Here is a 13,965-nt window from a genome sequence, read left to right as displayed (position 1 = left end):
CTTATTATTTTTATTTTATTTTATTAGAATAAAATCTGCATTAAAATATTGTGCTTCTGATAAGTATAGTCATATGTATGGTCATTTTTCTGAGTTTTAAAATGCTTATCGCTTATGGTAAAAAAAAGGATATTATAAATCCAAGACATAAAAGGGATAGAATTTGTTAGTGTAACTAATAGATCTACATAAAAAATACTTCTTTGAATAAAAAATCCCACATTCTCATAAGTAAATCTGTTAAAAAAAAAAATGCACATAAAACTTAGTTGTTAGTTCACCTCGGAGGATAACATAAAGGGGCTTTAATGGGCTAGTGCCGCAGCTCGGCTGCCCACAAGCTGGTGCCAGCCACGACATGCAGTGTGTTTTGGAGCCGAAGCAGAGCCACCACACAAGTGGGGACCATAGGACTGGGACCATGCACAGGCACACTGCAGCTCGTAGCATAACAGCATGGTCAAAGAAAATAGCATTTTCCTTGGAGGAGTAAACAGGGGAATATCAGGTTGAAATAGAGGACAGATGACACCTGTAATTAGGATTCTTTGGGGGATGACAGTGTGTAATTCTAACACAGAAAGTTCCAACGAGGTGTTGATGAATTACAGTTTCAGAGGAGATGCACAGTTATTACTTAAGGACTTGGAAAAATGCATTATAGTGAAAGACTCAAGAGTATAACCTGTTTTGTTTAACAAGAAAAAGGATTAAGGGTTATTTGAATAGAGCCTAGAATTATCTCTGTATGGAACACAAATCACAATGTAAAGCTTAGAAAACGTCGAACAAAATATAGCATCTGGAAAATGGAGAAATAGAATAGGCATGTCCAGACCAGACACAAAACTTCTCTTTATAGCTGTAACTGGTTTAAGTGTAATTAAGCATTAGAACAACCTACCAATATTTGTACTGCAAATTCCATCACTGGAAATGTTTAAGTCCTACCTATGTTTTGGTTTATGTATGAGGTAGCATGGACTAAACAAGCACTGTGGCCTCTTCTGATTTCTAATCTCTTAATCTATTAAGAAAAATAATGAGATCCTGTTCCAAAGTTGATTTCGGTCTTTACAACGCTACATATCCGTCACAAGTCAAAAGGAAAGTCCACCACGGAAGTCAAAGCAATGCAGGATTTTAAAATTTAAGTTATATAAACATTTTAAAAGTATGAATTCAGTTTCTGATTCTGTATTTTCACAAATGCAGGTGTTTATACATATAATTAGGAGACAATACAAACTGAGCTTCTAAGAAAAGATAGCTGCCCATTGCATCAGGCTTGCAGCCTTAAGACTCTGTACATGGCAGTGGTAGCTGCTGTTTTTCTTACCACACGGAAATGTTTTCATTTCAAACTGAGTATTGCATCGAGAGAGCCCCACGATCTCTCCACGTAGAGCAAGGGCTGTCTCACTCTTCTCTTAGACACCAGATAAATAGACTGAATGAGGGGCTCTATTTAAACCATTTCAAATGTCCAAATGAACTATGTTTATTTGCTTCTTATGCAGGCTAAGACATATTTCATTTAAAGATGAGCCTAATGGAAATAGCAAGTGAATTGTTTTTGGCTTCAGTGAAACTCAGGATTATACTTACAGTACATATGGGAACATAAGGCTTTCTGAAGAGAACATCCAGCAATCCAAATCATTTCATCATGTGAATAAAATATACCTCCACGTTATATACCTGCATGTTCTGAGCAAACTACATCTGAAAGCAACTTGGACTTTTTGCTCCTACTTGTATTTTTTGAGGTCTTCAGAATTCAAAATATTTTGTTTCTAAAACTTGAAACCACTACCTTATTTGTACCAACTGCTACCATGGCAAAAAAATGTTTTGTATTTATTTTCATAGGTGGATAAACATTGCTTTCTTAAGCTCACTCAATACAGTAAGCTACACGTCAACAGTTTATTTTACTAAGACGGTGCTTTTATCGGAACTAACGCAGGAATTATGGCTAGCTGAACAGTTAATCCTTTCTCATCATTCTCATCAGGCATCAAATCACTATCAAGACAATTAAGGTTTTTCTGTCTGTGAAATAAAAAAACATCTAACCATCTGAACCAAACAAACTTTACTACAGTAAACTTACCCAGTTTTCGCAAAACTTGCCCAATACCTCAGCACGGACCGGCTTAAGATTTCTTCAGCTTTGGTGTAATTAACTCTTCTTTCTAGAGGCAATCCGAACACAAACTCAATCTCATAACCATGCATTACCCCCATCCACTCAGGCCAAGGGAGCTTTGAGGATCGGTGTTCAAAAAAGTAAAAGAAGGCATTGTGTCCTAGTTGCGCAAATTTTTTGGTGAACTCCACTGCAGGACATATGATATTGTAGTCCCCGATAACATCATCCATGGCGTCACGGTAATGTTCTGGCTTTTGCTCATTTTCCCAATCTGTGTATTGAAAAATGATTGATTCTATTGCAAGTTGGCTTGCTTCTGGAAAGGACAGAGTTAAAGCTGCTTCAAATTCTGTTTTGTTTATCAAGCCATCACTGTCCTTGCTGAAGCCAGGGACTCCATATGCTAGAAAACTCGATCCTTCATCTTTATTAACACCAACCAAGATCTGTGTTTGTTTGAAAATGCCATTTTCAATCAATGTTTCTGGCATGTCCAATAGAAAATCACCATCCACAGTTGGACAAAAATATATTTGTAAAAGAGGGGCATATTTTGTGACATAAGCTTCATTCGCCAATATATCCTTTGGGTCCTTGTCTTGGAGGCAGAGAATTAGCTCTGTCTCATTGCTGGTGGGACACTGGAGTTGTTTAGCCAAAGCCACTGTTCTGTTCCTGGCCTCAGATGCTGTTATTGCAGCCCAAGGGGCATTTGCAGATCCACTTTGCATGATGGCTCTTGTGAATAAAGGATGGCTTTTAGGAGAAAGGATATGGTAACTTACAGAAGCCGAGCCAGCACTCTCTCCAAATATAGTCACACTTTTTGGATTGCCTCCAAAGGCTCCTATGTTCTCCTGGACCCATTGAAGTGCTAGTCTTTGATCAAATAAACCTGCATTTCCAGGAACTTCCTGGTTTCCCGGCAAAGCCAAAAATCCTAATGCACCAGTCCTGTAGTTCATGGAAACTACAATGACTCTTTCTACCCTGGCTAGAAACTTGCCATCATAGACAGGTAGGGAAGTTGACCCAGACTCAAAGCCACCCCCATATATCCAAACCATGACAGTTGCATTCTTGGGTCTGGGAGAAGGAATCCATACATTAAGGTATAAGCAGTCTTCACTTAGGTTAGTTTTTGGATTCCACATCTCTGATCCGGGAAATCCAGGGTAAGTTGTATCTATAAGCTGATAACAGGAGTTTGCGTGTTTTGTGGCATCCCAAACATCTGACCACTTCTCATGAGGCTCTGGTTTTTGAAATCTCAGTCTACCAATGGGTGGCTTTCCGTAAGGTATTCCAAGGAAGGCTGTCACAGTCCCCCCAAGTACCTGCAGGTTCGTCCCTCTTACTCTGCCATTCTTGGTTGTAATGATGTTATCTTCAGGCACTACTTTCCTGATGAACATATACAGGAGAAGAAGCCACATAAGAAATCTGGTATGGATACTTGTACCATTTACCCAAATCATGATGCCTGAAACACGGGAGAAAAAGAAATTCAGGATTACTATTTCGATGTATTAGCAGGATACAGGTCATCCCAAGGGCACAGAAAATAAGACAGTGCTGCTGCACAAAACTCAAGCAGTCTTTAACCATGACTTCTTGTCAGCCTTGTTGCAAAAGCTATGTTTAGGATCTAGTATTTAATACAGTGTTTCAGAAAAAGTCTGTCACTAAAATAACATAGAAGTGAGGAAGCCAGACCAAAGAAAGAAAATTAGTCTCTGACTACATGGCCATAAGTCATATATCATGCCTTTTATTGATATAAATCTACAGCAGTGACCAGGGAGATGTTTTGAGGGTACTGTTGAGCCTGATGCTTGCCTCTTCTGTTCCCAAATACCAGCAGTGTCTCACGCCACCAGCAGGTGACTTAAGCACTTGCATTTCCACTGGCAAGATGAACAGAACATTTTATGATCTGTGACACAAAAGGCCGTGCCCAATTAACCATTATTCTGTTAGGGGGTTCTTTGTCAGTTTGTATTCTCAGATCAATAACGGGAGATTATCAACATCGCTAGTCACAGATTTTTCCACACATAAACACACATTCCATGAACAACGAACCAGAATTTGAAACCAAGTTTTAATCCAAGGATTTCCAGGTCCACATAATTTTTGAGCTATGCTTTCATGTCACAGTGCGTGCCTGGGCTGAAGCAAACCATTAGGATGGCATTGCTGTAAACTCATTACTAATACGTCTTCAGATCGGAAAGTGTTTTACCAAGTGGAGTATGTGAAGTACCTCTGAACTGAGTGCCAGCTCATTAGCTCCTGTGGGTGACTGCATACAGAGGTACGCCAAGACCTAAATGAAACATCAAGATCTTATTTCCCTAAAGCAACTTAACCAGGCTTATAACCATCATAATCGTGACAAACAGTCATATTTCCATGACATAGAATGAAAAATCAAATGTTAAAAAAAAAGGATTTTTTTAATATACATAGGTGGTGCCTTAAATTTTATGTCCTTGTCTTTGCTTCCTAAGAACTTTTCAAAGTAACAATTAATACCATCTTAAAGCTAAAGGTACAGATACTGATTACATACCCTATTTAAGCATACTAATGGTCCCATTTACTACAGCCTTTACAAATACTATTAAAAAACACCCAGTATCATCCTCTTGAAAGTGAAAAGCCAGAAAAATACCATTTACATAAACTTATTTCTATGGCTTACATATTTGAAAATGCTCAACAAAGCTTCCTTCTATTTTTTGCTTATTGCCCTGTTGTACATAGTGTACTCTGTCCAGCTACTTTAAACAGGCTATTCTTTGTTAATGAGAAGCACTTGTGTCCTTAAAAGGAAGGAGGCTAATTTCTGTGGAAAGTACAGCTGTGCGCCTAATCTGAGCTCCTCTTGCTTGTTTGCATATTGTTAGAAATAAACTAAGAAAATGCAAGGGAAAAAAAAAAAAGAACATTTTGTGCAAGGAAGTTCCCAACTTTGAGATAGCATCAAACATGCAGAAAAGAACCTTCAGAGATGGTATTTTTAGCATTCATCAAAATAGATAGAAAATAGATAAAGTTAAGAAAAATAAACATTTACTTTCTTGTCTTTATATTAATAAAAAAAAAAAGCAGTTAATGGGGTAATAGGTTTCAGAGCTGGTCTAATGCTCCACCCAGCTGTAAGCTTGGTGTTTAGAAACCTGCAAATGCTAAGCTTAATATATATGCTAAACTTTAGAGATGTGAGCAGTCAATCTGGACGACCCACGTGGTCCAGCAACTCCTGCAGAGCTGGTTTAAGCAGAGGCTTGTTCCAGCAGCCCACAGTCCCCGTGCGGGAGGCTCACACCATTGACTGCTATTTAGCTCCCCTTACTGTGTGCTAGTCCTTTTGGTTTTTCATTCATTCCGATAAAAAATTTTGTAAGAGCTGGATGAGAAAAAATATGTTAAGATTAGTTTAGAACCAAGCTCTTTGCTTCTATCTCACAGTCAGCCCAGAAATGGTAATAGTAGAACCTAGCTGGGTATGAATGCACCCACTACGTAGTACTGTCAGATGGGAAAAGTAATTTCTATGTTTGCTGTTTCATTGACACTTTCTTTTTTTCCTATCATCTTCAATTCTAATGCATTGCCTAGGAATGAACAATAACAACAAGCTGGAAATAGTAAGAGGTTTGAAACATCATCATTAAGGAGAAAAAAAAAAAAGTACTAAATAAAAACAGAGAGGTTACAGTTCCCAAAGATTTTACTATCTAAATAGTAATTAAAATTAATTGTGCTCTGTCTTCCCTTGTTAATTAGAAAAGAATGGGACAGGAAGAAAACACTGTAGCAGGCATAACTTTTGATCCTATAAAGTTTTACACAAGAATTACATGAAAAAAAAACTAACTCCAAATTAAATTCTGTACCTTGTTAATGGTTTCTGCAAGAGGATAGTGGGCATTTTAAAGAAAAAGTTTGAAATAGATCAAGCTTGAAAAATGCAGAAGTTTTGTACTACTGAATGAAAGGGTTTGTCTAGTCTCGAGTTACTCTGCTAATATTGACAAAAGTAGCAAAGGACAGAGGATTATAATTACACCTTCAATGCAAGACTAATATTACATTTAATAAGGTTTCTAATGTTGCATTAAAACAAACTCAATGATGAAAAACACACTGAGAAAAACAAATATTCCTTGATTATTACTATGAGAGTAAAAGAGCAGAAGAGCTTTAGCTCATCAACCTTAACCGAGTAGACGTATATCATATAATGTATTTGCATACATTAAAAAACCGCTTCTGTAGTAGTTTTCTCCATCAAAAGTTAAACAAAATACACTTTTGTATTCTTATTCCACAAGGGAATACAATTTATTTCAATGATTGTTTCCTCTCCCTGCAAATCTTTACCCAGCCAAAAAATCTACACACAAGACTATAAAGACACTATTTAAATAGAAAAGATGGTTGAATTAATAAGTGATTTCTGGCTCGGTTTAATTTACTTAGCCCAGGATCCCTTGAATAATACCAAGGTCTGATACACACGCCTGCTTACTCGTTCCATTTGCGGAGCGGAGTGAGTTTTCCCAAGAGAGCAACAAATGGGCAGAGCGTAACATTTTAAAAGATCACAATCCCCGTGCAAATCAAGCTGAACTGTAAATTACCCTGGCAGACAGAGACGTGTAAATAGAGAATCACTTACCCCAATTCTATTACAAGAACTACAAAGTTTTTAAGAGTCAGGTTCTTTGAATACTTCAGGGAAAATGCAGTATGCAGCTGCTGCTTTAAGCCCGTAAATTGGACAGTACTGACATTATAATCAACTGTTTCTGACACAAAGCTCGCGAGAGTTGGCAGCAGCAACTTGATCTGCAGGCAGCCGTTCCTTAGTATCTGACATCTGCTCAAAGGCTAATGGTATCGTTGGAGAAATGCTACAGAGAGAAACTCGTTTTGGAGGAAATCAGGCATGAGCTTCTATAGGAAAGGGAAGAGGCAGTGATTTGTTTTTAGCACAGGGCAACAGTTTTATCTGGGAAGATAAACAGAACTACAAATATAGTAAAATCCTGCCTCTCTTTCCTTCATCACGTCTAGAGCACTGACACTACCTGTTCTTTTTCGCTGATGAACAGCTCAAGATTAGCACAATGTTAAAGTATCTCAAAGTTTTCTATTCACTGTAACATAAGTCGCTATTTATGGTTATAAACAACTGTGGCAGATAAAAGAGGAGTGTCCACTGCACAGACATGTCAACAACTGGCAAGCATCACTGGTATTACTTGACTCATGGCCATCTGAGGACTACTGTAGACGTCTGTGTTGTCCTGTAATGATGTTAGGGTGAAAAACAGTACCCATATGGCATCACACACAGTTCTCTCTCTCTTTTTAGGGTTAAAAAAATAAATCATCCTACCTTTTAGTGTATGAGTATACTCCTTTAGTATACGAGTATACTCCTTTTTCCTGAGTCTGCAAAGTATTGTTTCTGTCAGAGTTCGAGGCTGGGGATGCCAGCCCAGTCTAAACTGCGTGCCAGAGCTGTCGGGGCTGCTGCCCAGCTGGGGACACGTCACACAGTGCAGGGGCCCGCGGTGTTTGTGAATCTGTGCCTGCCCCATCCCCAGCTGGGAGCAGGACCCGCAGTGCTACAAGCTACGGAGACAGCTCCAGAGAGCTTATGTAAAGCGCGAACGTTGTGAGGTAGAAATGAAGGCAGAAAAGAGACAGGGAGGGGAGTAAATAAATAAATCATATACACCCCACTTACAAAATGTCTTGTCAAAGCCATGCCCCTGAGCCACTGCGTGACGCCAGAAGGCCATCCCTTGGTGGCCGGGGCTCCTGGCCCCAGGCAGCATCTGCTCTGCAACACTGCTCTGAGTAAAGCAACTGTCCCACCCTGCAAGGTTAGCTGCTACCAAGGCCTTTGCTTCCCCTGCTGGAGCTCGAGACAATTACCTTCCCTCTGTTTAATAATCAAACCATAGCTCCGTTGCAATTACACAAAAGCAATATTTGGTAAAGCGTAGAACAGAAATAAAGAAGAAATAAAAAGTATGAAGTTTATAGACCTTAACACGGAGACTACAAATGATTTTTAGAAGCTAGCATGTGAAATAGTATTTTAATAGGGAAAAGCTCAAGAAAGCATGTTCCTTTGGTCTTTCCTGGTAATTTTACAATCTACCTTCAGGATCAGACATTCAATGGGTGCATTGCAAGGACATGTCCACTGGAGAGAATATATCCCATTCCAAACCCAATCCAAATTATAAATCCCAGAATTTTTAGCATGGAAGTGTCCAGTATGGTTGCTAGTTTGAGATTGAGAATTCCTAGCCAAGATGTTGGTTGCAGTTCTGTAAACATAAATCCTAAATAACAAACTAGGGTTAATTTGGAATCAAGTCTAGAGACACCTCCAGCTGATTAAAACATTTCAAGTGCAGTTTCCTGCAGGAAACACTAAGTTGTGCTGTTTAAGGCAGTTTCCCATTTTCTCTGACACACATTCACTGACTTAAATGTCTCTGCTGGGAACATTGCCAGGTGACACACATTTGCTTCATTTCCATGACGTCAGAGGAAAGAATTATAAGCCCCAAAATTTGTTAGAAGCCACTTTTAAACAAGGTATTTTGGATGCTTACGACAAACTTGTTTTCTTAACCCTCATTGTGGTCTTTAGCAGTAGGCAATGAGCAGAAGACATACACAAAATGCTCTTTCTGGCTTCATCGTTTTTCCAGAGCTGGCCGTGTTGTCCCACATCTGCTTTCTCCACCTTGTTCTCTCTCTTCTCCTCTCCCCTGCTTCCCAGTGCCCTGGGAGCAGCCACACACCCTCACGCGGGCTCAGCTGATAAATGCAAAATGTGGAGCATTCCCTTGGGTCCAACAAGGTGACCCTGTGGGAAGTGGATGGCTGGTTTTGGCTCTGTTCAGCCTTGGGGTTACCTGGCTGTCTTCAGGGAAGGGGGGCGTTGAGGCCAACTGTGGAGACTGTTATAATGGACTACTACACTTTAGTCCAATGTTAGAATATAATGCTATACTTTTTAAGAAAAGTAAGCCCTCTTCTATGATTTTTCCTTTAATTAAAAAATTAACATATAAATTAAAGTTTCACCACTGTGTGCTGCGAGAGGAAACACTTATATTAGTTATTCCTTAGATTACTAAAAATACCTGAGAGAAAATTAGAGATTAAATACACTTAATGCCTTTAGTAATTCTGTGTAGATTGGTCATTTTCCCAGCTTTCCTTTGGGAGTTTTAAAGGAAAGGAGGCACAAAACAGCAGACATATAGAACAGCATGTTTATATATGTATGTATGTATATATATCTCCATATACTGATGATACTTTTAAATATCCTTATCTATCTATCTGTCAGACTATTTTTTGAGGTCATGCAAATCTTTATTTAAGGCAAGGTTCTTAAAAAATTGCCACCAAAGACAGGAGTTTTTTCATTGCTCAGCACATACATATGAAATAGATCTCACACTGACAGGAATTTTGGTGGAAGAGGTGCCCAGGTCTCTTAGGAAATGAAAACAAAGGCCAGCTCTAGGAAAGATTGACATTTAATAGTCTAAGAAGCTTAGAGAATTTAAACAATATGTGTTATAGAAATATCAAGTGGTTTTGTTATGTTTTTTGTTTATTATTAAACTGCCCTTCAGGATATTACCTAGAGAGAAGCAGATGTTTACCTTTACGAATACCCCAAGTGATGCACATTTTGGATTATACTCAGGAGTCACCTAACAGAGCTGAGAATCTCTGAGGGAAAAACCTGTTTGAAAAATAATGCATCTCAGCTATTCCAAGTAGAAAGCGTGGGCCCCTTTCCCAGGACGTCCTCTAGGCTTTCAAGGTTTGTTCACCTGTGAAGCGTCCCCTGCTCTGGATTTGACCCTGCCCTTCCAAGCCATTTACAGTCTCAGAAAGAGCACCTGGGATCCCACAAGAATAGCTGGGCTGAAAAACTTTGCAAATGTCACTTCAATGTAAAAGATATCACATGTGAAGTGTGTTTGGAAATATATATATGCAAATTGTATGGATAGGTAGGAAGCTTTTTTTTTTTTTCTTTTTTTTTTTTTAATAGCTGAGAGGAAATTCAAAAGGCAAATTATGGCTATACTATATGAAATGTCATTTTTATGAAAAAAATGAAGAGGTTTCGTTTAAACTCCAGCTCTGGTAAGCTCCCTAGGGGGGCTTGGCTGTCTCCAATCACAGGCTGAGTTTTCCCATAGAGCAGCTGCATGACCTTGGCTTGCACTTCTGAGAAAACTGCTATGTCGTGAGAAAAAGCTGTGAAGAAAACAAATAAACTCAAGCTGTACAAGATAAGAAAGGTGAAATTGCAGACAGGGGTAAGATTGCTGAGATGGGGACAGTTAGCAGCTCAAGGACTCAGGGAGAAAAACAACGAAGCCAAAAGCTGTGAAATCTTCAGGTGAAAAAACAGAAGACGGGAGCTCAGCAGCAGCATGGATCCACTAATGCTCAGCTTTGGGGCTTACATTCACATTATTTGACTGGGCATATTATGAAATAAATAATTGCCTTTGATTTTAAGTTGAGTTTACCCTGCTTGCAGAGCATCTCTGCACAGTAGTTGCCCATATACAGTGACCCTGAGAAGGACAGTTACTTCTTCCTGCTCTGCCTGTATTTCTTCTGCAAATCTCATCCTTGGCACTGCACGTGACACCCCTGTATGTAAATTTTAATGTTCATGTAAAACACTGACACCATTAAGAAGCCTGTTGAGAGACTGAGTGTTGCTAGGGCTGATGGTAGCTGGTCACCAGACCTGTCTGAAATTCTGTCATTATTCTGGTTATTCAGAGAAGTCTCACTCCAGAGAAGCTTCCAGAAAGAGGATGCCTCCAGGGCAGTGCACAAAATACCTGGTGGAGTAGGTGTCTGCCAGAACTGACAAAGTAATGAAGCAGAGATTAAAATATCCTTGATGGAGTTATTGCCATCCAGGTATTACAGCAGTGCTCCATTGAGAGGCAGGGGTTTGTCTCAACATAAGCTTTTTGCTGGGGACATGAGTAGCATCCACATGGCTGATCTCTTGTACTATTCAACATTTCCAGAGATGACTGCTATTCCACCGTCTGAACCTTCTGAAATGCCATCACCCTATGCCAGGGTGAGCATTTCCAGATTGTGCCAGTGAACACAACACAGGTCCGCTCTGCTCAGGAGGCTTCAGTTGCTGTTTGAGACTAGCAGAAATTTCAAACAATATTTCTATTAACAAATAGTTAGATAAGTCATAAGAACCAATTGATTTGAAGGGAAATTTGATAATATTAGGAAAGGTGTCTTAGGTACATATGAAAATGGATACCAATTTATTAAGTATACAGAAGACACTAACACTCATATAAGCCATTAAAATAATTATATTTTCCTCTTATTGTTTCAGTTATGATCGTCTGTAACTTTCTTGTTATTACTCTAATTATAGGTTAATATAATTTCCTCTTTATTAGCACAGTTATGGTCTGTACTTTTAGAAAATTCTTGGAGCAATCTGAGCCAATGAGGGATTACAGCCAGTGGAAAGATAGACACATTATTGTTATTATTATTTTTTTTGAATGTTCATTTACTCTTAATCCCCTATTGTATTCTTACATAACTCATTACTTTGTCTCATATAGGGATCAGATTCAATAAAGAAAGTAAAGAATGATTAACGTATACACAGCATGTCTTGCATAACATTATTATAGCCCCGGTGTTTAGCTTGTAAGAAAACAGGTAAAACTGGAACATTAAAAAAAAGCTAAAATATTGTGTGAATGTGATAAGTTTAATTGAATTACATGCTAGGTTTCACAGATCTCTGAAGAAGATTAATCAATTGCCTATAACTGTGTTTTACATTTTTATGCTTCCATTTTCTTTCCTATAGATACTAATGCTCTACTTATTTAAAATTATGTAAAAATGTGTTTTACACCACCAAGGCTAGTGTGGGTATGTTTGAAGCAAGGAAGTTCAGATTAGTCTGCCTTTCCTCTCCTGACTTCAATCAGGTAAATGGTTTAAAAAAAAAAAAAAAAAAAAGGTAAATGGTCCAACTCATCCAATGTACAGGTGGAAGAAGAAAGGATCTGGAGATTGCAAGGCTGGCTTTTTCCCCAAGGTAAAGAGCATGCTGTTTTGCAAAGCATGACATTGTTTTACGTGTGATCCTTCATTGACAAAAAAAAACATTTTATGTGTTATCTTGTGATAATATATTCAACAGATATCAAATATTTTTGATAGCTATTAAATACATAAAAATAGTTGTCTTTGCAGTCTACTCTCAAAAGCAGAAATGACACCTGTGTGGCTCTGAAAACTAAAGTTGGCTACTGGTAATCGCCTACCAAGAGCAGCATGAAGCTCACTCTGTGATAACCCATCCTCTCAGACTGAAACTCTGTGAATAACTAAGAATTTCAATGCATAAATTAACTCATTTGGGTCTGTTAAGTAGTACTTAAATGGGGAAGGCTGGAACTCTTCCCGATTCCCAGTTATCACCCTTTATTTTAGGTCTCATCGCTACTATGATTTTCCGTCTTTCAGTTTCGGTAACAATGAGATACATATCTCTCGTGAAAAAAGTCATAGAGGTGTCCAACGGTTTAGGTTAAGCCGCTGCTGTTTTCAGATTTCAGTTTCATCCAGCACACTGAAAATGTGAATGAAAGAACTGAGGCTTACATTGGGACCTGCTGGGACCTGATGGCGGAGAGTTATAGAGGAAACAAGCTCAGTGTGCCCTTGTCCACTCTTCAATAAATGGTTCACGGCACCTGAATGTGTCACAGCTATGGGTTTTAGTAGAAATAACTTCGGTGTCTGTCATGAGGTAAAACGTCAGATCCACCTGTCACTGCTCTGCGTGGGTCTGGAGTGCATTGGAGAGGAGGTGAGAGAGGTTTCTGCAGCCCGCCTGTTATTGAAGGCAGCCGGGCTGTGCCTTTCCCACAGCTCTGCTCAAGTAGGGGGAAGAAAGCACTGATGCTAGTCGGCATCAGGTCATGTGTTGGATTTACCCTCACTGTGATGCACCAGGGCAAAACTCAAAAATATTCCAGTCATTTTTTTGCTTGCTTCCTATAATTCACAGCTGATTTGATCTCTTTGTCTATGTGTTCTGCGAAAGAAATGTAACTTCAGGAAAAACATGACCCTGGAAGAAGCTGTGCTTATTTTGTTACCCCATGGCACAACACACAGAGGCACGCACTGACCTCTTCCATCAGGTCATGTCCGGAGATTATTACGCTCCTGAAAGCCCAGGCACTGCTAAGCACTGTCAGTCCTCTCACAGCAGCAACCTTCTTAGGCCGAGTGCCTTTTTAACAGAAGGCCCCTTCGCTCTGTGGATGTGCAAGCATTGTGTAATCATGAAACCCTCGTTATAAACATCTGTGCATTTTTTTTTATTATTTTTTTTTTCAGGAACATGCCATGATTCGAGAACATTGGGTAATTCATCACAATACCATCTGCTTGAAAAACGGAGTTATCAGAGCAGGTGGCTTAGGGGTGAAGTACAACAAACGCCCTCAGGTTTTGCTGTATGACTACATAGTAAGTACAGAAAGTCACCAGAAAATAATATGAGGTTCAATATGATTTGATGTTACATACCTACTTCTTTGTAGGGATACAAATTAAAGTTTTGAGTCCAACAATGTTCTTGAAACTCTAATGATGTTCAACTATTATGAAACTTTATTTTACATGAGAGAATTATTCTTCATCAATAGCCT

General features: G+C 39.0%; 1 protein-coding gene across 5 annotated transcripts in view; it reads right to left on the bottom strand.

The window, feature by feature from the left end:
- BCHE (butyrylcholinesterase) overlaps nt 1–13,965 on the bottom strand; it is a 54,713-nt gene that overhangs the window by 26,226 nt on the left and 14,522 nt on the right. For 2 of the 5 annotated variants that reach the window (XM_083847806.1, XM_083847808.1), the window contains exons 1-2: nt 6,846–7,130; nt 2,117–3,638 (exon numbers count right to left, since the gene is read on the bottom strand). In XM_083847806.1, the coding sequence (XP_083703932.1) occupies nt 2,117–3,633 (1,517 nt within the window). In that variant the 5' untranslated portion in view covers nt 3,634–3,638; nt 6,846–7,130. Of the gene's footprint in view, nt 1–2,116; nt 3,639–6,845; nt 7,132–13,965 lie in introns of those variants that run through there. The other 3 variants (XM_083847807.1, XM_083847805.1, XM_083847804.1) reach the window with 2 other exon arrangements.

This window comes from Anser anser (assembly GCF_964211835.1).
Source record: "Anser anser genome assembly, chromosome: 9".
In the NCBI taxonomy this organism is placed as follows: Eukaryota; Metazoa; Chordata; class Aves; order Anseriformes; family Anatidae; genus Anser; species Anser anser.
This window is presented reverse-complemented; position numbering and strand designations above follow the sequence as displayed.